At 44.4% G+C, this 27,405-nt stretch overlaps 1 protein-coding gene across 2 annotated transcripts in view; it reads left to right on the top strand.

Annotated features, from left to right (window-relative positions):
• The window catches only part of LOC142293815 (disintegrin and metalloproteinase domain-containing protein 10-like), a 405,039-nt gene that overhangs the window by 199,604 nt on the left and 178,030 nt on the right, over positions 1-27,405 (top strand). For both annotated transcript variants that reach the window (XM_075337844.1, XM_075337843.1), the window contains exons 7-8: positions 18,083-18,175; positions 21,584-21,752. In XM_075337844.1, coding sequence (XP_075193959.1) covers positions 18,083-18,175; positions 21,584-21,752 — 262 coding nt within the window. The remainder of the gene's footprint in view (positions 1-18,082; positions 18,176-21,583; positions 21,753-27,405) is intronic.

The following is a 27,405-nucleotide window of genomic DNA, read 5'->3' as shown; positions in this document are numbered from 1 at the left end:
AGAGAGAGAAAGAGAGAGAGAAAGGAGAAAAAGAAAGGCGAGAGAGAAGAAAAGAAAGAGAGAAGGAAGAGAGAGAGAGAAAGAGAGAGAAAGAAGAGAGAGAAGAGAAAGAAGAGAAAGTAGAGAAAGAAGAGAAAGTAGAGAAAGAAGAGAGAGAAAGGAGAGAGGGAAAGGAAGAGAAAGAAAGGAGAGAGAGAAAGAGAGAGAGAAAGGAGAGAAAGAAAGGAGAGAAAGAAAGGAGAGAGAGATAGGAGAGAAAGGAGAGAGAAAGTGAAAGAGGAGAAAGAAGAGAAAGTAGAGAAAGAAGAGAAAGAAAGGAAATAGGGAAAGGAGAGAGGGAAAGGAGAGAGAGATAGGAGAGAGGGAAAGGAGAGAGAGAAAGGAGAGAAAGAAAGGAGAGAGAGAAAAAGACAGAGAAAGGAGAGAAAGAAAGGAGAGAGATAGGAGAGAGGGAAAGGAGAGAGAGAGAAAGGAGAGAAAGAAAGGAGAGAGAGAGAGAGAGAGAAAGAGGAGAAAGAAGAGAAAGTAGAGAAAGAAGAGAAAGTAGAGAAAGAAGAGAAAGAAAGGAGAGAGGGAAAGGAGAGAAAGAAAGGAAGAGAGAAAGAGAGAGATAAAGGAGAGAAAGAAAGGAGAGAGAGAAAGGAGAGAAAGAAAGGAGAGAGAGAAGAGAGAGAGAAAGGAGAGAGAGAGAGAAAGAAAGGAGAGAGAAAGGAGAGAGAGAAAGAAAGGAGAGAAAGAAAGAAGAGAAAGAGAGAAGGAAGAGAATGAGGAGAAAGAAGAGAAAGAAGAGAAAGAAAAGAAAGAAAGGAGGGAGAGAAAGGAGAGAAAGAAAGGAGAGAGAGATAGGAGAGAGGGAAAGGGGGGGACAGAGAGAAAGGAGATAAAGAAAGGAGAGAAAGGAGAGAGAGAAAGAAAGGAGAGAAAGAAAGAAAGAAGAGAAAGAGAGAAGGAAGAGAATGAGGAGAAAGAAGAGAAAGAAGAGAAAGTAGAGAAAGTAGAGAAAGAAGAGAAAGTAGAGAAAGAAAGGAGAGAGGGAAAGGAGAGAAAGAAAGGAGAGAGAAATGAGAGAAAGAAAGGAGAGAGAGAAAGAAGAGAAAGAGAGAAGGAAGAGAGAGGAGAGAAAGAAAGAAGAGAAAGAAGAGAAAGAGAAGAAAGAAGAGAAAGTAGAGAAAGAAGAGAAAGAAAGGAGAGAGAGAAAGGAGAGAAAGAAAGGAAAGAGTGAAAGGAGAGAAAGAAAGGAGAGAGAGAGAGAAAGGAGAGAAAGAAAGGAGAGAGAGATAGGAGAGAGGGAAAGGAGAGAGAAAGGAGAGAAAGAAAGGGGAGAGAGAAAGAGAGAGAGAAAGGAGAGAAAAACAGGAGAGAGAGAAGGAAGGGAAAGAGAGAAGGAAGAATGAGAGAGAAAGAGAGAGAAAGAAGAGATAGAAGAGAAAGAGGAGAAAGAAGAGAAAGTAGAGAAAGAAGAGAAAGTAGAGAAAGAAGAGAGAGAAAGGAGAGAGGGAAAGGAGAGAAAGAAAGGAGAGAGAGAAAGAGAGAGAGAGAAAGGAGAGAAAGAAAGGAAAGAGAGAGATAGGAGGGAGGGAAAGGAGAGAGAGAGAGAAAGGAGAGAAAGAAAGGAGAGAAAGGAGAGAGAGAAAGAGGAGAAAGAAGAGAAAGAAGAGAAGTAGAGAAAGAAGAGAAAGTAGAGAAAGAAGAGAAAGAAAGGAGAGAGGGAAAGGAGAGAGAAAGAGAGAGAGAAAGGAGAGAAAGGAAGGAGTGAAAGAAAGGAGAGGAGATAGGAGAGAGCGAATGGAGAAAGAAAGAGAAAGAAAGGAGAGAGAGAAAGAAAAGAAAGAGAGAAGGAAGAGAGAGAGAGAAAGAGAGAGAAAGAAGAGAGAGAAGAGAAGAAGAGAAAGTAGAGAAAGAAGAGAAAGTAGAGAAAGAAGAGAGAGAAAGGAGAGAGGGAAAGGAGAGAAAGCAAGGAGAGAGAGAAAGAGAGAGAGAAAGGAGAGAAAGAAAGGAGAGAAAGGAGAGAGAGACAGAAAGAGGAGAAAGAAGACAAAGAAGATAAAGTAGAGAAAGTAGAGAAAGAAGAGAAAGTAGAGAAAGAAAGGAGAGAGGAAAGGAGAGAAAGAAAGGAGAGATAAATGAGAGAAAGAAAGGAGAGAGAGAAAGAAAGGAGAGAGAGAAAGAAGAGAAAGAGAGAAGGAAGAGAGAGGAGAGAAAGAAAGAAGAGAGAGAAGAGAAAGAGAAGAAAGAAGAGAAAGTAGAGAAAGAAGAGAAAGAAAGGAGAGAGAGAAAGGAGAGAAAGAAAGGAGAGAGGGAAAGGAGAGAAAGAAAGGAGAGAGAGAAAGAGAGAGATAAAGGAGAGAAAGAAAGGAGAGAGAGAAAGGAGAGAAAGAAAGGAGAGAGAGAAGAGAGAGAGAAAGGAGAGAGAGAGAGAAAGAAAGGAGAGAGAAAGGAGAGAGAGAAAGAAAGGAGAGAAAGAAAGAAGAGAAAGAGAGAAGGAAGAGAATGAGGAGAAAGAAGAGAAAGAAGAGAAAGAAAAGAAAGAAAGGAGGGAGAGAAAGGAGAGAAAGAAAGGAGAGAGAGATAGGAGAGAGGGAAAGGGGGGGACAGAGAGAAAGGAGATAAAGAAAGGAGAGAGAGAAAGAAAGGAGAGAAAGAAAGAAAGAAGAGAAAGAGAGAAGGAAGAGAATGAGGAGAAAGAAGAGAAAGAAGAGAAAGTAGAGAAAGTAGAGAAAGAAGAGAAAGTAGAGAAAGAAAGGAGAGAGGGAAAGGAGAGAAAGAAAGGAGAGAGAAATGAGAGAAAGAAAGGAGAGAGAGAAAGAAGAGAAAGAGAGAAGGAAGAGAGAGGAGAGAAAGAAAGAAGAGAAAGAAGAGAAAGAGAAGAAAGAAGAGAAAGTAGAGAAAGAAGAGAAAGAAAGGAGAGAGAGAAAGGAGAGAAAGAAAGGAGAGAGTGAAAGGAGAGAAAGAAAGGAGAGAGAGAGAGAAAGGAGAGAAAGAAAGGAGAGAGAGATAGGAGAGAGGGAAAGGAGAGAGAAAGGAGAGAAAGAAAGGGGAGAGAGAAAGAGAGAGAGAAAGGAGAGAAAAACAGGAGAGAGAGAAGGAAGGGAAAGAGAGAAGGAAGAATGAGAGAGAAAGAGAGAGAAAGAAGAGATAGAAGAGAAAGAGGAGAAAGAAGAGAAAGTAGAGAAAGAAGAGAAAGTAGAGAAAGAAGAGAGAGAAAGGAGAGAGGGAAAGGAGAGAGGGAAAGGAGAGAAAGAAAGGAGAGAGAGAAAGAGAGAGAGAGAAAGGAGAGAAAGAAAGGAAAGAGAGAGATAGGAGGGAGGGAAAGGAGAGAGAGAGAGAGAAAGGAGAGAAAGAAAGGAGAGAAAGGAGAGAGAGAAAGAGGAGAAAGAAGAGAAAGAAGAGAAAGTAGAGAAAGAAGAGAAAGTAGAGAAGAAGAGAAAGAAAGGAGAGAGGGAAAGGAGAGAGAAAGAGAGAGAGAAAGGAGAGAAAGGAAGGAGTGAAAGAAAGGAGAGAGAGATAGGAGAGAGCGAATGGAGAAGAAAGAGAAAGAAAGGAGAGAGAGAAAGAAAAGAAAGAGAGAAGGAAGAGAGAGAGAGAAAGAGAGAGAAAGAAGAGAGAGAAGAGAAAGAAGAGAAAGTAGAGAAAGAAGAGAAAGTAGAGAAAGAAGAGAGAGAAAGGAGAGAGGGAAAGGAGAGAAAGCAAGGAGAGAGAGAAAGAGAGAGAGAAAGGAGAGAAAGAAAGGAGAGAAGAAAGGAGAGAGAGATAGGAGAGAAAGGAGAGAGAAAGTGAAAGAGGAGAAAGAAGAGAAAGAAGAGAAAGTAGAGAAAGAACAGAAAGAAAGGAGATAGGGAAGGAGAGAGGGAAAGGAGAGAGAGATAGGAGAGAGGGAAAGGAGAGAGAGAAAGGAGAGAAAGAAAGGAGAGAGAGAAAGAGACAGAGAAAGGAGAGAAAGAAAGGAGAGAGATAGGAGAGAGGGAAAGGAGAGAGAGAGAAAGGAGAGAAAGAAAGGAGAGAAAGGAGAGAGAGAGAGAAAGAGGAGAAAGAAGAGAAAGTAGAGAAAGAAGAGAAAGTAGAGAAAGAAGAGAAAGAAAGGAGAGAGGGAAAGGAGAGAAAGAAAGGAGAGAGAGAAAGAGAGAGATAAAGAAGAGAAAGAAAGGAGAGAGAGAAAGGAGAGAAAGAAAGGAGAGAGAGAAGAGAGAGAGAAAGGAGAGAGAGAGAAAGAAAGCAGAGAGAAAGAAAGGAGAGAAAGAAAGAAGAGAAAGAGAGAAGGAAGAGAATGAGGAGAAAGAAGAGAAAGAAGAGAAAGAAAAGAAAGAAAGGAGGGAGAGAAAGGAGAGAAGGAAAGGAGAGAGAGATAGGAGAGAGGGAAAGGGGGGGACAGAGAGAAAGGAGATAAAGAAAGGAGAGAAAGGAGAGAGAGAGAAAGAGGAGAAAGAAGACAAAGAAGATAAAGTAGAGAAAGTAGAGAAAGAAGAGAAAGTAGAAAAAGAAAGGAGAGAGGGAAAGGAGAGAAAGAAAGGAGAGAGAAATGAGAGAAAGAAAGGAGAGAGAGAAAGAAAGGAGAGAGAGAAAGAAGAGAAAGAGAGAAGGAAGAGAAAGAAAGGAGAGAGGTAAAGGAGAGAAGGAAAGGAGAGAGAGAAAGGAGAGAAAGAAAGGAGAGAGAGATAAGAGAGAGAGAAAGGAGAGAGAGAGAGAAAGAAAGGAGAGAGAAAGGAGAGAGAGAAAGAAAGGAGAGAAAGAAAGAAGAGAAGAGAGAAGGAAGAGAATGAGGAGAAAGAAGAGAAAGAAGAGAAAGAAAGGAGAGAGAAAGGAGAGAAAGAAAGGAGAGAGAGATAGGAGAGAGGGAAAGGGGAGAGAGAGAAGGAGATAAATAAAGGAGAGAAAGGAGAGAGAGAGAAAGAGGAGAAAGAAGAGAAAGAAGAGAAAGTAGAGAAAGTAGAGAAAGAAGAGAAAGTAGAGAAAGAAAGGAGAGAGGGAAAGGAGAGAAAGAAAGGAGAGAGAAATGAGAGAAAGAAAGGAGAGAGAGAAAGAAAGGAGAGAGAGAAAGAAGAGAAAGAGAGAAGGAAGAGAGAGGAGAGAAAGAAAGAAAGAAAGAAAGAAAGAAAGAAGAGAGAGAAGAGAAAGAGAAGAAAGAAGAGAAAGTAGAGAAAGAAGAGAAAGAAAGGAGAGAGAGAAAGGAGAGAAAGAAAGGAGAGAGTGAAAGGAGAGAAAGAAAGGAGAGAGAGAGAAAGGAGAGAAAGAAAGGAGAAAGAGATAGGAGAGAGGGAAAGGAGAGAGAAAGGAGAGAAAGAAAGGGGAGAGAGAAAGAGAGAGAGAGAAAGGAGAGAAAAACAGGAGAGAGAAGGAAGGGAAAGAGAGAAGGAAGAATGAGAGAGAAAGAGAGAAAGAAGAGATAGAAGAGAAAGAGGAGAAAGAAGAGAAAGTAGAGAAAGAAGAGAGAGAAAGGATAGAGGGAAAGGAGAGAAAGAAAGGAGAGAGAGAAAGAGAGAGAGAGAAAGGAGAGAAAGAAAGGAAAGAGAGAGATAGGAGGGAGGGAAAGGAGAGAGAGAGAGAAAGGAGAGAAAGAAAGGAGAGAAAGGGAGAGAGAGAAAGAGGAGAAAGAAGAGAAAGAAGAGAAAGTAGAGAAAGAAGAGAAAGTAGAGAAAGAAGAGAAAGAAAGGAGAGAGGGAAAGGAGAGAAAGAAAGGAGAGAGTGAAAGGAGAGAAAGAAAGGAGAGAGAGAGAGAGAAAGGAGAGAGAGAAAGAAAGGAGAGAGAGATAGGAGAGAGGGAAAGGAGAGAGAAAGGAGAGAAAGAATGGGGAGAGAGAAAGAGAGAGAGAAAGGAGAGAAAAACAGGAGAGAGAAGGAAGGGAAAGAGAGAAGGAAGAATGAGAGAGAAAGAGAGAGAAAGAAGAGATAGAAGAGAAAGAGGAGAAAGAAGAGAAAGTAGAGGAAGAAGAGAAAGTAGAGAAAGAAGAGAGAGAAAGGAGAGAGGGAAAGGAGAGAAAGAAAGGAGAGAGAGAAAGAGAGAGAGAAAGGAGAGAAAGAAAGGAAAGAGAGAGATAGGAGGGAGGGAAAGGAGAGAGAGAGAGAGAGAAAGGAGAGAAAGAAAGGAGAGAAAGGAGAGAGAGAAAGAGGAGAAAGAAGAGAAAGAAGAGAAAGTAGAGAAAGAAGAGAAAGTAGAGAAAGAAGAGAAAGAAAGGAGAGAGGGAAAGGAGAGAAAGGAAGGAGTGAAAGAAAGGAGAGAGAGATAGGAGAGAGCGAATGGAGAGAGAAAGAGAAAGAAAGGAGAGAGAGAAAGGAGAGAGAGAGAAAGGAGAGAGAGAAAGAAGAGAAAGCGAGAAGGAAGAGAGAGAGAGAGAAGAGAGAAAAAGAGAAAGAAGAAAGAGGAGAAAGAAGAGAAAGTAGAGAAAGGAGAGAAAGAAAGGAGAGATAGAGATAGGAGAGAGGGAAAGGAGAGGGAGAGAGAGAGAAAGGAGAGAAAGAAAGGAGAGAAAGGAGAGAGAGAAAGGAGAGAGATAGAGAGAAAGCTCACAGCTGATGTCCGGCTCCTCCCCTCAGTGCATAATTAAATTATATTTATAAATATATTATAAATATAATTTATTAAAAAAAAAAAAAAAAAAAATTATAAAAATAAAATAAACATTTACCTGGTCTAGAACTTGCAACCTTATGCTCCCCAGGTGAGCACTCTATCCATATTGCTTCTAATGTGACAGATAGGCACATTTGGTAGTCTTGAAGTCTGGATTGCTGAAGTCTCAGCTGACCATGTGATTCATTTAACCCCTTCAGCCCCGGGGCACTTTCCGTTTTTGCGTTTTTGTTTTTTGCTCCCCTTCTTCCGAGAGCCGTAACATTTTTATTTTTCCGTCAATCTTGCCATATGAGGGCTTGTTTTTTGCGGGACAAGTTCTACTTTTAAATGAAATCATAAGTTTTACCATATGGCGTATTGGAAAACAGCAAAAAAATTCCAAGTGTGGAAAAACGGCAAAAAAAGTGAGATGGCACAATAGTTTTTGGGATATTTTATTCACGGTGTTCACTATATGGTAAAACTGTTGTGTGGGTATGATGCCTGAGGTCAGTGCGAGTTTGTAGACACCAAACATGTATAGGTTTACTTGTATCTAAGGGGTTAAAAAATTCACAAGCTTGTCCAATAAAAGTGGCGTACGTTTTGCGCCATTTTCCGAAACCCGTAGAGTTCTCATTTTTTGGGATCTATGGCTCAGTGATGGCTTATTTTTTGCATCTCGGGCTGATGTTTCTAATGGTACCATTTTTGTGCAGATGCTATGTTTTGATCGCCTTTTATTGCATTTTGTGTAAAACTTGCGGTGACCAAAAAACGTAATTTTGGCGTTTGGAATTTTTTTGCCACTACGCCGTTTACCAATCAGATTGATTGATTTTATATTTTGATAGATCGGGCATTTCTGAACGTGGCGATACCAAATATGTGTATATTTATTTATTTTTTAACCCTTTAATTTTCAATGGGGGGGAAAGGGTGGTGATTTGAACTTTAAGGTTTTTTTTTTTATTTTTTAAAACTTTTTTTTACTTTTTTTTTTATTTTACTGGTCCCCCTAGGGGGCTATAGCGATCAGCAATCCGATCGCTCTTATCTATCTGCTGATCACAGCTATACAGCTGTAAACAGCAGATACAGTCACTTCCTGTTTCCCTCTGCTCCGTGCCGAGGAAAAACTAAAGTGAAACATCATAGCTGCAGGCGTCATCACATGACCCTGTGCTACGATGGCAACCACCGAAAGTCACGTGATCACTCACGTGACTTCCGGTGGGGGCGGCGGTAAGTAAAAAACATGGCCGCGCGCATATAGATCTCGCTGCCAGACTTTGAGAGCGAGATTTAAGGGGTTAATGTTACGGGTGGAATGCGATTCCAGTCGTAACATGCAGGCACACATGTCAGCTGTTGAAAACAGCTGATATGTGTGTTGATGAACGCCGCCTGCCCGTGGCAAGGGGCGGGATTAACGGGACACGCTCCATGACGGATATATCTGTCCATGGTCGTGAAGGTTAAAGCTATGTGAAGCTCATGCAGAGCGCTCGTGTTCTGTAGCAGAGATGACAGTGTCGTGTGGATTACGTCGGACCTAGAGGGGTATTGGAGGATTTTAATAAAATGGTGACTGTGTTTTTTTGTCTTTTATTCCAAATAAAGGATTTTTCGCGGTGTGTGTTTATTTACTTTCACTTTATAAATAGATAATAATTATAATTTCAAATTATAAATAAAAATAAATAAATAACTAATTCTTTACCGGGACTAGAAATCCTGACATTATGTTTCCTAGGCAGGCACTTTATCCACTAGTCTATTGCTTCATATGGAAGAGATAGCAGATTTTCTAATCTTGAAGCTTGCTGTGCTCACTGAAGTCTCTGCTTCATTGCTACGGAGCCACTACATCCCGAGAGAGTAGAGCTGTCCTTGTCGTGTGGATTACTTTGGACCTGGAGGGGTATTTTTGGGATTAATAAAGGGGTGAACCAGGGTTGTTTTTTTGTCTTTTATTCCAAATAAAGGATTTTTCGTGGTGTGTGTTTCTTTACTTTCACTAACAGATTAATCATGGACGGTATCCCGGGGAGACGCCTGCCATGATTAAACTGATATTGTTAGGGTGGTGGGCTCCCCATACCGTGGCGCTCTCCATCCTGACAATACCAGCCTCCAGCCGTGCGGCTTTATCCTGGCTAGTATCAAATATGGGGGAAACCGCATTTTTTTTTTAATTTATTTATTTATTTATTTTAATGCACGATATAGACCCGCCCACCGGCGGCTGTGATTGGTTGCAGTGAGACAGCTGTCACTCAGCTTGGGGACGTGTCTGACTGCAACCAATCATAAGCGCCGGTGGGCGGGGAAAGCACGGAATAACTAATTGACTAATGAAGCGGCAGCCATTTTCTAAAGAGGAAAAGACGCCGCAGATTTGTGACAGCCGGGGAGCGAGACGCACGTGATTGGTGAGTAGGAAAGGGAGAGGGATGGTGCTGGGGACGCAGGACACATGCAGATAGAAACATGTGCACATAGCCTTACTGTGAAAAGTCACATTTATAGTGATAGAACCATTCTAGAACGTAACTCGAGCTACCGAACTTTTAGCAAAAAGCTCGAGTTCGAGTTCTAACTAGAAAACCCCCAAAATCACTCGAACAGCGAACTGGAGAACCGAGAACCACGCTCAACTCTAGTCTTGGCATGCGTACTGGAGATTTGTCTGGAACTCTCAAGCAGTGAGGAGACAGTGTCTTTCCAGGCAGTCTTTCCACATCCACTGTGTGGCTTTACAGAAGTGGAGAGCATCGCAATGTCTTTGGGCCTCAAGTTGTGGCAGGATGGCCTCTAGCTGTTAACCAGAAAGTTAGCCTCATCTAATTACTATCCTGAAAGTCTGTGATATAGGGCGTGAAATGATCCTCATGAAGTCGGGGTACTGTTTTTGAATATTGGGATTGTCTGCAGAGTTTCTGTTCTACGAATTATGGTGGATTTAGGGCTAGTTGGTACGGAGCTCCTCTGCATGAGTCTGTTCTATTCCACTTTCAACCTCTCCCCTATGGGATTCCTTTGCGATGGGGGTGTGCCGCTCCCATGCCAGCAGCTGGCGCTGCTCGGATCCGGGGCCTACGGTATGGCTTGAGGGGTTCCCTGGACCCGGGGGTCGCGTGGACACTCCGAATAAAAGGGGGACGTATTTATACGGGGTTAATTGTAGAATGTCTGTGACGCCACCCACAGATTGTGGGATGCCTGGTTTGGAACTCAGGAGTCTGCTCCTGGCTTTCTGTGTGCCTAAGGAGCCGTGCCCGCTGACGCTGACCCGTGGGATCTATGAGCCTTGGTGGTTGCCCTATCCCTCTCTGTGGGTGGTTGTCTGCTTTTGGGACTTTGGTTGGGACAGAACCTGTAATCCTGCCCTCAAACGGTTAATTAGCTAGGCCGCTGTTTTCGGTCCTGGCTTCAGAGTCCAAGTACCCCCTCTGTGCATGTTTTCCGGTCGGGTCTCCGGTGTCGGTACCGGTGGGCTCCAACCCTTCTCCGGTCCTCCTCGGATCTGCCGAACAGTCTTCTCGTCTCCTGCTGACGGAGACCACCGTCTGCCACCTAGCCAAGGCACCAGGGCTCCGACCCAGGCACCGTTCAACTTGAACTTCCTCTGCTGGAGCTACACCTAGCTCCAGCCCACACTCCTCTCAACTTGAACTCAGAGCTAATCTGTTTGTTTTTCCGCCCCGGGCTGTCTAGACACCTAGGTGGGCGTTTCCTTACCGCCTGGTCCCACCCACTGGTGTGCCTGTCTTGCCCTAAGGGGGGGTGACTAGGGTTTCAGGTCGGCTGTGTGTCACCTAGATGAGGGAAGTTGTTATGTGGGGGCCTATGTGTGACTATATGGTTTTGCCAGGGCGTCACATTCCCCGTTAGTTTAATACAGACCGTCCGCGGGCTGTCCGACCACCAACATTTAACAGGAACTGTATAAATTAAGATAAAAAACACAATTACAAGTATAATAAGATATTTACATCAAAGTATTTTCTTATTCTTCCTTTACGGGAGGCACTTTTCTGAAACATTGCACATTTAAAACCGGGACAGGACGGACCGAGTCCTTCTCACATCACCCACCCAAAACAACCTAGCCCTGGTGCCACCACTAAAACACAGGTTGGCAACCCTTGCCCGAGTCCAGGTTAGGTCCGGGTGTTGCCCATACGGGCCGGGTAAAAAGTTCCTTACCCGGCAGTCCTTTTTCAAGGGCCCCACGTCTAGGGGACCCCTGACCCGGAGGGTAGTCACCGGTTCTTTTGGTGACTGGGCCTCGGCCTACTCTACCGCAGGCCCTTCCTCCAATCAGCCTCTCCAGAGACTGCGGCAGGTAAGAAGGTTGGTCAGGGACTATTTACAAGGCCCAAAAGATTTTGGGTTGGCTTTCCAGTCCAAAGCCATGGTCCATGAACTGTGAATGGGATTTCAACTGTAAACGGTCCCAACAGGGACTTGCATAACTGGGGTAGCCGGGTGTTATGATCCGGAACCATGGAAGATCACCACAAATCATTGGCAAAAAGGTGACAAGAGCCTTGGCAACTAATCTGGCCGCCATCCCCTTACTAACCAACACAACTAGAAGTAGCCGAGGGGTGAACTAACATCCTGTGCACCGCGAACCCAGCCGGAGAACTAACTATCCTAAAGGTAGGAAAGATGAATAACTCTCTGCCTCAGAAAATAGACAAGAATAACAAGCCCCCCACATTCAAAGACTGCGGTGTTATAGGAAAAACACAATACACAGGTAGATGACAGGATTAGCAAAAGGTGAGGCCCCCGCTGACTACACAAAAAGGCCCTCAGATCGCTCGATCTGAACTCCGTCCTATACCAGGTGCCCTTGTCATACCAATGAACAGAAAACAAGAATTATAACAAATTCAACAAGCCATAAACACATGAACCCAAAGGAGCTATACTCCACACAGAACTGCAGGGAGTTCCTCAACAATCCACTGAGGGGAAAAATCCCTGGAAGGAAATAAACTGAAACCAACCACAACAAATGACAAACCCAGATAAGCAAAAGAACCAGGCAATAAATAAAGAGCAAGAACTTATCTGGAGTGGATGTGATGTAGAGCAAGATTAAGCAGGCTAGAGATACAAAGAACAACTGACATCCGGCAACAGCCTGCAATCAGACCCAGACTTAAATAAGCAGAGAGTTAGGAAAGGAAACACCCACTGCACAACCCACCTGGTCTCTGTCCAAACCCTTCCTGGCCACCAGAGGGAGCCTCCCAGCAGCCAAGACATAACTAACATTCACAACAGTACCCCCCCTTTAGGAGGGGTCACCGAACCCTCACCCACGCCACCGGGTCGCTCGGGATGAGCATGATGGAAGGCGCGAACCAACCTGTCCGCATGAATGTCAGAAGCCACAACCCAAGAGTTATCCTCCTGCCCATAACCCTTCCATTTCACAAGGTACTGAAGCTGACGCCTACTGCGACGGGAATCCAGAATTTTTTCAACCTCATACTCCAGATCCCCTTGTACCAAAACAGGGTCAGGAGGCGCTGCTGCAGGAACTGCCGGCTCCAGATGTTTCTTCAACAAGGACTTATGGAAGACATTGTGAATCTTAAATGACGCAGGCAGAGTCAAACGGAAAGATACAGGATTAATAATCTCCAAAATCTTATAAGGTCCAATAAATCTGGGCTTAAATTTAGGAGACGGAACTCTCATAGGAATATTTTTAGAGGACAACCACACCATGTCCCCTACTTTAAACCGGGGACCAACAGTCCGACGCCGGTTGGCAAACGTTTGGGCAGTTTCTTGGGACTGAAACAATTTATCCACTACCTGCCCCCAAATCTGCTGCATTCTGTCGACCACTGAATCCACCCCCGGACAGTCAGACGCCTCAAGCTGCCCTGAGAGGAACCTAGGGTGATACCCAAAATTGCAGAAAAAGGGGGACACCAACGTGGTAGAGCTAGCTCTATTGTTAAGGGCAAATTCAGCCAAAGGCAAAAACGAAACCCAGTCATCCTGATCCGCAGAAACAAAACACCGTAAATAGGTCTCTAGGGTCTGGTTAGCCCTTTCAGTCTGACCGTTGGTCTGAGGATGAAACGCCGAGGAGAAAGACAGCTGAACACCCAATTTGGAGCAAAAAATCCTCCAAAACCTGGATACAAACTGCACCCCTCTGTCAGAAACAATGCTTTCGGGAATACCATGCAAACGGACATGTTGCAAAAACAAAGGCACCAACTCTGATGAAGACGGCAACTTAGATAGGGGAACCAAGTGGACCATCTTGGAGAATCTGTTACAGATCACCCAAATCACAGTCATTTTCTGAGAGACGGGAAGCTCTGAAATAAAATCCATAGAGATGTGCGTCCAAGGTTTCTTAGGTACAGGCAAAGGCAATAATAGCCCACTAGAACGTGAACAACAGGGGGCCGGATGTACTGTTATGATCCGGAACCATGGAAGATCACCACAAATCATTGGCAAAAAGGTGACAAGAGCCTTGGCAACTAATCTGGCCGCCATCCCCTTACTAACCAACACAACTAGAAGTAGCCGAGGGGTGAACTAACATCCTGTGCACCGCGAACCCAGCCGGAGAACTAACTATCCTAAAGGTAGGAAAGATGAATAACTCTCTGCCTCAGAAAATAGACAAGAATAACAAGCCCCCCACATTCAAAGACTGCGGTGATATAGGAAAACCACAATACACAGGTAGATGACAAGATTAGCAAAAGGTGAGGCCCCCACTGACTAAAATAGGAAAGGACAGGAAAGGGACTGATGGTAGCCAGAGAAAAACCCTGCAAAATACCAACTTCCTGATAGTACAAAAAGGCCCTCAGATCGCTCGATCTGAACTCCATCCTATACCAGGTGCCCTTGTCATACCAATGAACAGAAAACAAGAATTATAACAAATTCAACAAGCCATAAACACATGGACCCAAAGGAGCTATACTCCACACAGAACTGCAGGGAGTTCCTCAACAATCCACTGAGGGGAAAAATCCCTGGAAGGAAATAAACTGAAACCAACCACAACAAATGACAAACCCAGATAAGCAAAAGAACCAGGCAATAAATAAAGAGCAAGAACTTATCTGGAGTGGATGTGATGTAGAGCAAGATTAAGCAGGCTAGAGATACAAAGAACAACTGACATCCGGCAACAGCCTGCAATCAGACCCGGATTTAAATAAGCAGAGAGTTAGGAAAGGAAACACCCACTGCACAACCCACCTGGTCTCTGTCCAAACCCTTCCTGGCCACTAGAGGGAGCCTCCCAGCAGCCAAGACATAACTAACATTCACAACCGCCGGTATTTTGCTACCTTAACATCAATCAGGTGAATTATTCGGTCGATTGGAATTCATCGACATACACACAGACTATGCACACAGCAAGCGGGCACCACTCACTAAATGTCAGTTTCCCTATATCTGAGGGGTGGCCGTCCCAGGTTGGGACGCGTGGACTGTCTTAACTCCCTGCTCTCACTGGGAACTAAGGGGGTAGAGTGAATTACGGGTTCCTCTACCCTAATGTCATGTACAGCTGGCAGGGATCTACGGGGGCGTGGTGTATAGGTGCAAGGGCTTCCCTGGGTGCAGGTGGTAGCGTATTGTTGACAGGCCTCTCTGGCTCCATATCTTCCATGGGTTGTGGGAACATTATCACAGGAACAATCAATGCTCCATTCTGCATAGGCCAATCAGCCGGGAAGTCACCCATGACAGTGTGGATCACCCCCTTCGCTTTCTCCGCATCCTGCGCAGGAGCAGGAACCTTCTCCGCCATCTTCAGGGGTTCTGGACACTTCTTCAGGTGGTCCCTGGAAACAGTGGTCATAGTCTTTCCCTGGCAACGACTGACGAGATACGTTTTCTGATCCCTCCATCTGGCGGGTTGGACAACATAAGGGGTCTTTTCCCACTGGTCATCCAGCTTGTGCAGCCTTCTCTTCCTCTTTAAGACTACATCTCCGGGTTCGAAGGGGGTAGCCTGGGCTCGTATGTTGAAATGCTGCTCCTGCTTCTCTCTGCTCTGGCGCAGGTTCCTTTCTACGTACTCTTGGATTTGCCGGTACTGTTTCTGGCGCTTGGCATCCCAATTGGCAGTTGGGGAAATGGTCTCAGACACTTCAACATCCAATTCCAGATCTACCGGCAATCTTCCGGGCCTTGTCCTCATCAAGTATGCAGGTGTGCACTTAGTGGAACTGCTAGGAATATTATTGTACATGTCTACCAAGTCAAGCAGCTTTTCAGGCCACAGGTTCCGCTCCTCGAGGGGCAGGGTCTTGAGAAGATTGAGGACCAGATGGTTCATTTTCTCGCACATTCCATTAGTCTGGGCATGATAGGGCGTGGTCCGGATCTTCTTACATCCGTATAAGTTACAGAATTCTTGGAAGATCTCTGCTTCAAAGGCAGGGCCTCGGTCTGTAAGCACCTTCTCCGGGTAACCATACGGCCCGCAGAAGTATGCCTGGAAGGCCCTTGCTGCGGTACGAGCTGTTAAGTTTTTGATGGGCACCACCACCATGAACCTTGAGTAGTGGTCCACGATGGTAAGGGCGTACGTGTAGCCACTCAGGCTGGGTGCGAGTTTGACATGGTCCAAGGCAACCAGCTCCAATGGCTGATGGGTAACGGTTGGCCATAGTGGGGCTTTCTGACTGGTTCCATCCCGTCTTCTTAACGCGCAGTGGTCACACTCTGCACCACGCCTTGATGGACTCTCTCATCCCACTCCAGTAGAAGCGCTCCCTCAGTAGCATGTCCAACTTATTCCAGCCGAAATGTCCGACCCCGTCGTGATAAGCCCTCAGGACCATAGGTACATATGCCTGTGGCACTACGAGCTGGCAGACCTTCTCGTGCATCTTCGGGTTAGTCAGCCATCTATACAACTTGCCCTGCTGCAGGTACAAGCAGTCTCTTTCTTTTCACAGCCGGTGTGCCTCCTCTGGGGCAGTGGGTGTTAACCTGGAACCATTTTGAGAGATCATCATCTTGACCAACCGGACCGCAGGCTCCTGGTCTTGGGCCTCCTGCCATCCATGGCGAGGTAGTGGATCGAAGGTTGCCTGCTGCTAGCCAGTGTACAGTTTTTCGTCTTTCTCATCCTCCGCTTTCCACTCCAGGACCTGTTGCAGTGACTGCGACCGCACCCGGACACTCGCCAGCTCCCGCTCTAGCCAGGCAGCGGTCCCCATCGGTAAGTGATCTGGTTTGTGTTCCTCCGCTCCAGCGGTCGGTGCGGCTCCAGCATCAGGTTTAGGAGCAGACATCTTCCAGCTTCTCCCCCTTGGTCTTTTGCAAGCACGCCCTTGTGCGGCTGATCAGTTTCGTTTTATGACCTCGGGGTTTACCTTCCGGCCGTGTTCCCAGGAGGCGTGGCTCTAGCTTTGCGCCCTTTCTCGGGGGAGAAGACGCTGGGCTGCAGTTTTCGCACCTAAAAATGGCGGCAAAAATGGCGACTTCTGAAATTTTCTCAACGGATCACCGCTGACTGTCCAATTCAAGGCACACTTCCACCAGGTATGTGGATGGGTTTGAATCCTGTTCGTGATGCCAGGTTTCGGGGTGTGCCGCTCCCATGCCAGCAGCTGGCGCTGCTCGGATCCGGGGCCTACGGTACGGCTCGAGGGGTTCCCCAGACACTCCGAATAAAAGGGGGACGTATTTATACGGGGTTGATTCTAAAATCTCTGTGACGCCACCCACGGTGTGTGGTGAGGTGGGACACCACCGTTGCTGTTGTGGGATACCCGGGGAAGATGGAATGGCAGCCGGATGTTAACCCCTCCGTGGGTAGGGATGGTTGCCCCGGGGCCCAGTGTCTCTGTACAGGGTGTGGTGACAGCAGGGCCTTGCACGCCCAGGTGAACTAGGGGATAGTTGGTTACTCACAATTGAATGAATAACACAAGTCTTTTGGTAAACCAAGGTGCTGGTGGCCGGCCGCCGCAGCCGGTTGCACTCTGGTCCTCTCACCCGGGCTGGTGGTCTCTGTCCCTTCCTCTGCACTATTGTGTGTATTGTGGGCTGCCTGGTTTGGAACTCAGGAGTCCGCTCCTGGCTTTCTGTGTGCCTAAGGAGCTGTGCCCACTGACGCTGACCCGTGGGATCCATGGGCCCTGGCGGTTGCCCTATCCCTCTCTGTGGGTGGTTGTCTGCTTTTGGGACTTTGGTTGGGACAGGACCTGTAATCCTGCCCTCAATCGGTTAATTAGCTAGGCTGCTGTTTTCGGTCCTGGCTTCAGGGTCCGAGTACCCCCTCTGTGCACGGTTTCCGGTCGGGTCTCCGGTGTCGGTACCGGTGGGCTCCAACCCTTCTCCGGTCCTCCTCGGATCTGCCGAGTCATCTTCCAGTCTCCTGCTGATGGAGACCATCGTCTGCCACCTAGTCAAGGCACCAGGGCTCCGACCCAGGCACCGTTCAACTTGAACTTCCTCTGCTGGAGCTACACCTAGCTCCAGCCCACACTCCTCTCAACTTGAACTAATCTGTTTGTTTTCCCGCCCCGGGCTGTCTAGACTCCTAGGTGGGCGTTTCCTTACCGCCTGGTCCCGCCCACTGGTGTGCCTGTCTTGCCCTAAGGGGGGTGATTAGGGTTTCAGGTCGGCCGTGTGTCACCTAGGTGAGGGAAGGTGTTATGCGGGGGCCTATGTGTGACTACCTGGTTTTGCCAGGGCGTCACACTATCCCTTGTAAAACTGAAGAAATTGGTGCAGAAAGAACATTTTAGAGGAGAAATTATACAATTACAAATTTTCCTGACAAAAATATTGAAGTATTTGTGGGGTGCGGTTTTTATAATGATATCACTTTTGTGCGGTTTTCTATATTATAATATATATATATATATATATATATATATATATATATATATAGGCCCCCTCAAAGGCCATTTAAATCTGAAGAGGTCCCTAAGGAAACAGGTTTGGATGTGGCTTTAAAGTATTGCTGCTAAATTTTTAATCTTTCTACCATCCTAACAAAATGAAATTACATTTGAAAATGATGCAGATGTAAACTAGACATACGGGAAATGTTACTTACTAATTATTTTGTACAGCATTACCAACTGGTTTAAGCATCTAAAATTGAAAGTTTGAAAATTGCAATTTTTTTAATTTTTTGCCAAAATTCCTTTATTTTCACAAATGCAAAAAAAATAATCTAACTTTACCACTAACATAAAATACAATGTGTCCCGAAAAAACATTCTCAGAATCACTGGGATCCGGTGAAGGGTTTCAGAGTTATTAGCTCATAAAGAGGCACTGGTCAGATTTAAAAAAGTTTGGTTTCGTCATTAAGATCAAAATTCACTTGGTCACTAAAAGGTTCATACGTGAATTTATTAATTTAACCTGGAAGAAATCAATGGAGAGGGATTTTTTTCCCCAGAAATCCCCTTTAATAGCATATTTAGCTAAGATTCTCACATGCTTTTCACAATGATGTTTATGTTTTAACATATTTCTATGTATTTCTAGATTGATGGATACATACGTTCAGTAAACTTAGTATATGATGAAGTAAACTTTAATGGCATCAAGCATATTAACTTTAAAGTAAAGGTGTTAAATGTAAGTATGCTTTATTTCAAAGTGTTTAATATAAATTGATAGCAATGATAGCATTGTATATACCATGAAGACTTGTCATCAGGATATTCGACCCCTAACTGTATGAGTGTAAAGCCTCTTTAATACTACATTTGAAACTTTCTAGTAGGGAGCAATTTTGAGAAATCTATTTTTGAAGTTTCATTCTTAAATTCCAAGGGCTCTTCACTCCTCAGCTCTGCTGTAATTTCTCGCCCACCGCTGGATTCCAGTCACTGATAAACAGTTCGCTCTTCCCTTGAAATTCTTCTAGAAAGGTATGAATGTAAAAAGCACTTAAGAGGCTTTACACCAGGGGTCAGGAACCTTGTTGGCTGAGAGAGCCATGGACGTCACATATTTTAAAATGTAATTCCAAGAGAGCCATACTCACCAGAGGGGAGCAGCGGTGATGGAGCGGTTTAGAAGGTCCCAGGAGGTGGGCACGGAAGAAGGGGGTGTCGCAGCTCAAGAGGGTCAGTGATACTGCTGCGGGCTCATGGGGTGTCACGGCAGCGGGTGCCATTAATCTGCCGACGGGCTGCTTTGAATCTCCCGCAATTGACAAGATCAACTTCAAGAAAATAGCCATGGTGCGTGCGCAGATTGACGTAATGGACTTCAAGAAAATGGCCGCGGAGTCATATCTGTGCATGCGCTGCCTCCGCGGACATTTTCTTGAAGTCGATCTAGTCAACTGCGGGAGATTCAAACCAGCAGCAACACCCTGTGAAACTGAGAGGTTACTCCTAGGATACAGCGGGAAGGAGACCAGACTAGAATTAAATGCAAACTTTTATACCCCCATAAAAAGTAACGGGGATGTAAAGCAAATATAAACACAAAGGAATGTACAGATACCCGAATACTGAACCGGACTCAGTGTGCTGGGCTAAGGACTGACTCCAAAAGGACAGGAACCACCAGGAACAATTTAGCTAAACAGAAACTTCTGGAACAATACAAACTGTAAATCACTGGGTGTATGAAGGAGCTGTTCCTGGAACAGCACACTAATTAACAATCTTAGCAGAAACTCTAATTTCCCGCCCTTCTCCCACACTTGTAAGCAACACAGGAGAGTACCCCGGGGTTAACAACTTGCTAGCAGAGATACACACACAGTACTGCAGCAATGGTTGCTGCATAGTATATATTAGACCTGGTCTGGCGCCAAGACCACTATTGAGCCAGTGTGCACACTTGTTTGCAAAAACAAAAAGATATAGGCCAGGCCTGAGCTCAGGACTTACTGTTATGCATATTTATCTCCAGTCGGTCTCCAGGCAAAAGGATATCCATTTCGTGTCTGGCTCTGCAACAGTTCTGTATGGCACCGACAATTACCAGGGACAGTTATCCTCAAAGCTGAAGTCACAGACTGATAGCAAGGCCTCAAATGAAAATCTCCTATGGGGTTCACTTCTGCAGCCATTGTCGCTCTCTGGCCACCATTTATGTCCACTCACAAGCAGCTGAGTGGACTCTGTCCACACAGCAGTCAGCGGTCTCTCTCTCATTCCAGGTCTGCTAGCACCGACCAGGTCACAGGCAGTCACCTCTCTTTTCAGTCTCTTCTCTCTGAGTCTCTCTTGCTCTTCCAGGCTGCACAGACCTCCTCCTGGTGGCTAGGCGGGGAGATTGCTCCTGGCTCATCAGCCTTCTCACATAGCACGGCAGCTGACTCACCACCCTCACGAGCCCGCAGTATTGCCGACTCTGCACCACTACTGCCACCCCGGTAAGCCATATGCTGTTTGTAAGATGCACACCTATTCTTCCCCCAGTTTTGGGCGGAAAAAAGTGCGCTTTACAAACTGGAAAATATGGCATTTTTTTATTAAAGATTTGTCTGCGAGCTAGATGCAGCCATCAAAAGAGCCACATCTGGCTTGCGAGACATAGGTTCCGGACCCCTGATTTACACTCATACCTTTAGATAGGGCTTAAATATCTCGCTGACTGGTCTTCTTTAAAGTTGTAGATTTTATACAATTTTGTCACATTTTTTTCTATGAAATAATGATTGTTTTTGCAATATAGTATACTTCTCCTGTTATAAATTGTAGTTTAGCTAGGTTGTAGGTTAAGGACGACTTTTGGGGATTTTTTATTTTTTGCTTAAATGCAAGTAATTTTTTCTATAAATGATTTTTTTTATTTTGCTGCCTTTTGGCAGTGCAGCGAGCTCATTGTGACAACAAGGTTTGCAAACCTCATCTTTTGTCTACTGAATTCTTCAAGCCTGACTGATTACCAAATCAAAGTTCATCTTAAATGTATTCATAAATTAGTTTAGAAGACTGCACAATAGAATATAGATAAGCCCTGTGTACATGATGAGTATTCAGTGACTTTTTTACCTCAGTAGCTGTATGCCAAAACCAGGAGTGGGTGATAAATGCAGATGTAGAGCACCAGTGTTTCTATTATACTTTACCTCTGACTGTTCCACTCCTGGGTTTGGCTACAATACTCAAATATAAACCTCACCAAATACTTAACATGTTGTAATGCTCACCTTCGGTGTTGTTGAGTCAGCGAGCGGAAGTGAACCCAATGAACCACATGGGGGGCCCGAGCTTACCCTCTAGTGGAATAGGCATAATTAAGCACCTGCCATGGGGCAAAAGAGCAGGTACCACTCCTAAGGCAGTGACTGGGACTGTGGCAGCTGACCTCCAGGACAGTACTCAGGTACGGACTCTGGTGCAGGCAGGCATAAGTGGGATGACTGAGGCAGACAAGTAGGCAGGTATGAACAGGTATGATGGCATGGCAGAGATAATTATGGGAAGGCAGGTACAGGTACAGGTGATGGACACAGTCATAACGGGATCTGACAACTAACTAGAGACATTGTGCAGGCGCTTCCCCTAAAGGGTTACAATGGCTTCCTGGCTTCATCAAGTAGCTGCCACACTAGCTGGCATTGAGGTCCTGCACAGGCGCACTTTGATCTGTCCTGAGTAGGGCAGATGAAAATATTGTAGTGCGCCTACGCGGGACCTCAATACCGGCTCATGTGCATGACAAAAAACACGTCATGCACCAAGGCTTCAGAAGAAGGAGGACAAAGATTGCCAAAAGAGGAGGTGCCGGTACCAGAGAACGGAGATACCCATCCAACTAGTCTGCACTATAAAGTGTTTTTTACATTCTACACAGCGACATGGGCTCTTATATACAGCATGTTAGAATGCTGTATATAAGAGCCCACTGGTGATGGCCACAGTTTATAGTCACCAAATCTAGTGACAGGTTCCCTTTAAGTAGCTACTTGATGAAGTCAGGAAGCCATTGTACTGAGAGTCTGAGATAAATGTATGAGCTGAGCTTCCATTTTTTATATTGTTATTTCATGTGAATTTATTTTTATCAATACTTCAGATAATTCAGGAGGCGCAGCCCAAAAATCCTATTCATTCAGCTTTTATTGGAGCGGAAAAACTTCTGAGGTTACACTCCAAAGATAACTGGAATAATGTGTGCCTCTCATACTTGTTGACAAATAGGGATTACAATGGACTCCTTGGGCTTGCTTGGATAGGAAATGAAGGTAAAATCCCCCCCCCCAAAAAAAAATAGAAGTAAAGCTTTGTACAAATTAGAAATTTTCAAGTTTTAATGTAGAATAGAAATTACTGCATGCAATGTTTACAAGCTCACATTTTACCTTTTGCTGTCAAGACAACTTCCACATTTTTGCCAAACACAAAAAAACAAAAAAATAAAATAAAATTAAAAAAAATACAAAAAAATTATATATATACAAAGTTACACATACAAAGTTTTATAATCAACATATCAATACATGCAAGGACATTTTCCAATATGTATTTTAGTGGGTAATATGATTTGCTGCAAAGTAATTCCATATTATACTTTAGGGATTCTCCAGATCAGGTGATTAAAAAAATATTAAGCTCACCTCACCCCTCACCTGTCCTGCTGCTCCCACTTCTTAATGTACTTCATTCGGTCCTCTGCACCTCTTCTTACCACCATCATGTGCCACATTTGTGCATTACCAGGCCTCAGGCGTCCCACTTTGGCAGGGCTGTCATGGACTTCCAAACCCCATCAAGAAGTCCAATGAGCAATGAGGTGAGTATTAGGCTGTGTGCGCACGTGTGCGTATTGCATGTATTTACACTGCGTCTAGCACTGTAGCGTAACTTCATGCGTCCTGCGTCCCCAGCACAATCTATGAAGATTGTGCATAATCCATCTGCATGTTGCATTTGAGAGCGCAGCGATTTTGATGCTGAAATTTTGATCCAAATCGCTGCGTTCATTAATGCAGCATGTCACTTCTTTCGTGCACTTTGGATGCAGCTCCCACACTGTCTATGGGAGAGGCAGCAGCCCGAGCGCATGAAATCTGCATCTATTCTGCAGACACACTGCATCCATTATGCAGTGTTTCTGCAGCGATTTGAATCGCACATGAGTTGTCAAATCGCTGCGGAAATTTCTGCAGGGACATGACGCAACGTGCGCACATGCCCTTAGTCTTTTTATTTTCTTTTAAACCTTTTCACAGCCCTTTTTAGCTTCAGAAAGTGGAGGCCAACTTTTCGCAGTCTTATTGAAGACGTGCAGGGCGAATGAGATTCAGACGTTAATCACTCTATTGTATGGTAAACAATACAAATCCTTTAATTATGAAGACCAAGGATGAAAAAAGCAATTCATGTTAGGTAGATAAAACAATTTTTTCTTTATTAAATAGCTTTAAAAATATTTATTGTTAATTAAAAAACAGAGAAATCTGCCTATTAGGCTACAGTGAAAAAGGAATGGCAGCGGATGGTAACACGGTGACAATCTAGAAAAAATAGAAAAATCATATATAAAATTATATATATATATATATATATATATATATAAAATTTTATATATATAATTATATATATATATATATATATACACACACATATAATTTTATATATCAGGAGAACAAATTATAGACCAGTTCACCTGCTAGAACTCTTGCAAGACTGAATCCGCCTGGTTCCTTCTATGATGCATGGACTGGGAGAACATCCATGGATAAATGAAAACAATGAGATGGATCCAGCAATAAATTCGGACATCCAGGTAGCAGTAAAAAAAAATGTCTTCTAACTTTATTGAGCACAATTTAAAATGTTACAGAGCTCATGGCATATGGTACATGCAAGACACACACAGGAACAGACTATACGCGTTTCACCGGTACTATCCGCCTTCCTCACGGTCCAAGCCAAAACTGATGTTTCAATGTGAAAGGGCATCTATATAAGCAGCTGATCCCATAGAAACTATGGTAATACAGGTGCATATAATAAGTATGTAATCAAAGCCCCTGCTACAAACACATATAGTTCCAACACAAATTGAAAACTTCCAATTAACAATACAAACGGCCTGAGTAATAATATGTGATTCACAAAAACCTCAAAAACCTAATAAAACCGATTATCTTTATTGGTATGTATCTTTCATGGTGTTTGTTATTGTCAGCTATTTTGTTCCAGGGGTCTTATTTATAATGACAATTAACTGCACTTATAGTGTTCTTTAGACATATAATGGTTAGAACCGCTTTGGAATCTTTATGAGCAGCTGACTTGATCCTATTATTGGCAGGAGAAAGAGAGGGTCAGCAGACGTGGAATGGGGGCGTCCAAACATTTATGGCGTCATACCCTCCGTTGATAGGTAGGAACTAGTTTTCTAGGGTTTCCTAGGGACTCCATAGATTTAGTCCCCCTCTCTTACCCTGTAAACTACTGTGTAGATTATTGGTTAAACACTGGGTGCTATATTATTTTAATGTATACCAATAAAGAGAATTGGTTTTATTAGGTTTTTGAGATTTTTGTGAATCACAGCACAGATTGAAAGACTACAAGCTTGAGTGAATACATAGCCTGTCAAAGAAAATCCACACAAAACAAGTGCAAAAATCCAGTGAAAATAAATATACATATTTAGTAAAAATGCATAAAAATGCATGTGATATATGAGATAATATAACGCAATCCATATGCATGTATTTAATAAAAAACATTTGGCATATAATACATTACTGTATGCAATTGTATTAAGAATGATAATGTATACCCATAAATGTATTCATTAACCCCTTCACGACCGGCCAATTTTTCGCTTTCCGTTTTTTTTTTCCGCCATTCTTTGTTCGAGAGACGTAACTTTATTATTTTTCAGTCAATATGGTCATGTGAGGGCTCATTTTTTGCTGAATGAGCTGTACTTTTAAATAAAACCATAAGTTTTACCATATAGTGTACTAGAAAATGGAAATGAAAATCAGCTGAGATGTGCGCCGATCACAGCAATATGCCGGCAGCAGACCGTGGGCAGTAACACTATGACCGCTAGGACGTAATATTACTGCCCACGGTCGTTAAGGGGTTAATACATAGAACACGCATTATCGGACCTAATAGGAGGAACAGAGAATAGGGGCATGATACCAGTATACATAATAATAGACCTACAGTCATATGAAAAAGTTTGGGCACCCCTATTAATGTGAACCTTTTTTCTTTATAACAATTTGGGTTTTTGCAACAGCTATTTCAGTTTCATATATCTAATAACTGATGGACTGAGTAATATTTCTGGATTGAAATGAGGTTTATTGTACTAACAGAAAATGTGCAATCCGCATTTAAACAAAATTTGACCGGAGCAAAAATATGGGCACCCTTTTCAATTTCTTGATTTGAACACTCCTAACAACTTTTTACTGACTAAGGGTACCCACACATCAGCGTTTTTCTGCCGCACTCCCAGATCCAGCATAAGGGCAGTACAGTACTTTACAGTTCACTGGCAAGCTCCGGGCACATAGGCTCATGTGACCGGAGCATGTGACAGCATGTGACTGGGGCTTGCTGCACTGTCTGTGAACTGTAAAGTACTGTACTGCCCTTATGCCGGATCTGGGAGTGCAGCAGAAAACCGCTGATGTGTGGGTACCCTTACTAAACCTTAAGCGACCTCAAAAATGGTGAAAATCGTTCACCATGGAGAGGTCGTTCCAAAACCAAAAATCGGTAATGGTTGATTATCGATGTTGTTCGTCACTCCTGCGGCAGCACACATCGCTGTGTGTGTCACCGCAGGAGCGAGGAACGTCTCCTTACCTGCCACCGGCCGCAATGCGGAAGGAAAGGGGTGGGCGGGATGTTACGTCCCGCTCATCTCCGCCCCTCCGCTTTGATTGGCCGGCCGCTTAGTGACGTCGCGGTGACGTCGCTGTGATGCCGAACGTCACTCCCCCTTGAGGGAGGGATTGTTCGGCAGTCACAGCGACATCGTTGACCAGGTAAGTGCGTGTGACGCTGCCGTAGCGATAATGTTCGCTGCGGCAGCGAACACACGATATCGCACACACGACGGGGGCGGGTGCTTACATGCTCGATATCACTAGCAATTGCTAGCGATGTCGTAGCATGTAAAGCCCGCTTAAGACTTAAAAAAAAATACTCCACTACAGCATATGGGGACTCTTTTCAAACCAAATGGGACAATACCTTGTGTGAATGTTCGTTAAAACTCATCAAACTCATTGTGGAAGAGGAGAAAAAAGAATTAAATAAATTGAACGAGGAAATCAAAATCTTAAATAACTCAGTTAAGGAGTCTCAAAGTCCAGAATCCTTCTCCAAGTTCCAGGAACGTATTAAAAACAATCTTAAAAAGGAGAACACTATAGTCACCACAAAAAATAGTTTCGTACCACCGGTTAAATATTTAAATCATGATAGATATTTTCATTTCCATGACCAATTAGTCTTGGTGAATTTAAGATAGTTGGAAACTGAGACTAGTATACTGTAATTCCGTCTTCTAATATGAAAGACACTTTCAATGTACGTAATCCTGCCTTTCACAGTGCCTTGAAAAAGTATTCAGCCCCTTTGAATTTTTCAACCTTTTCCCACATTTCCGTCTTCAAACATAAAGATAAAAAAATTAAAATTTTATGGTGAAGAATCAATAAGTGGGAAACAATTGTGAAGGTCAACGATATTTATTGCTTATTTTAAATTTTTGTAAAAAAATGAGAAGTGGGGCGTGCAATATTATTTGGCCACTTTACTTTCAGTGCAGCAAACTCACCCCAGAAGTCCATTGAGGATCTCTGAAGGATCCAATGTTGTCCTAAATGACTGATGATGATAAATATAATCCACCTGTGTGTAATGAAGTCTCCGTATAAATGCACCTGCTCTGTAATAGTCTCAGTGTTCTGTTTAAAGCACAGAGACCATCATGAAGACTAAGGAACACAACAGGCAGGTCCGTGATACTGTTGTGGAGACATTTAAAGCCGGATTTGGTTGGAAAAAGATTTCAAAACTTTAAACATCCCAAGAAGCACTGTGCAAGTGATCATATTGAAATGGAAGGAGTATTGTGGCACCCCTGACCTGGTCAGGCACCACTGAGTACTGCACCCATGCTGGGGGCAGTACAACACAGGTAATCCAGAAGGCTGACCTAGGTGTGGTAACACAGGCGCATAGTAATCAGGTCTCCCACATAGACCTTTGAGTGGACCCCCGGGGAATCCAGGAGGGTGCGTGGCCTCCATCTCCACTCAAGGGATGTGGTAGAGAGCCTGGTTGCTAAGTTGCATAGGCAGGCACAGAGGGTAGGAAGTAGTGAACCAGTCAGTTAGTGCAGCTCAGGGAGAGCAGTCGCATGAAGCAGACCATGCAGGCTGTCACGATCCTGACAACGCACGTGCAGTGGCTACTGACAGGGGAGAACGGTCACCTGATAGTGCCACCTGAAAACCACCCGAGGCTGGAGGCAAAGCGGTGGCTGGGTACGGGGACTGCCAGGAAGGTACCAGGCCCGTACAGGTTACAGGTTTCCAGAGCAGAGGACCATTCAGTTGGCCTACTCAACCTGCCAGTGGGGGCACTTCAGACACTCACCATAACACCACAGAGTCCGCAGCCACGTAGCGAAGAGAGGGCCCATAGTTCACAAGAGGCAAGCAACCGGAGGGACCTGGTCCAAGCTACAAGCAGACGGGCCAAAAAGGGGGAGAACAGGCAGAAGGCAACTTCCCTGGGTGACCCCAGCAGGACTTCAAGTCAGGGTCCCCACAAAAACACAAGGGCTAGGAAGGCGAGTCGGTAGCCACCCTCACAAGTCAGTCTGAAGGAATTCCTGGTTTCCCC

This window comes from Anomaloglossus baeobatrachus, chromosome 1, assembly GCF_048569485.1.
Source record: "Anomaloglossus baeobatrachus isolate aAnoBae1 chromosome 1, aAnoBae1.hap1, whole genome shotgun sequence".
NCBI classification, from domain to species: Eukaryota; Metazoa; Chordata; class Amphibia; order Anura; family Aromobatidae; genus Anomaloglossus; species Anomaloglossus baeobatrachus.
This window is presented reverse-complemented; position numbering and strand designations above follow the sequence as displayed.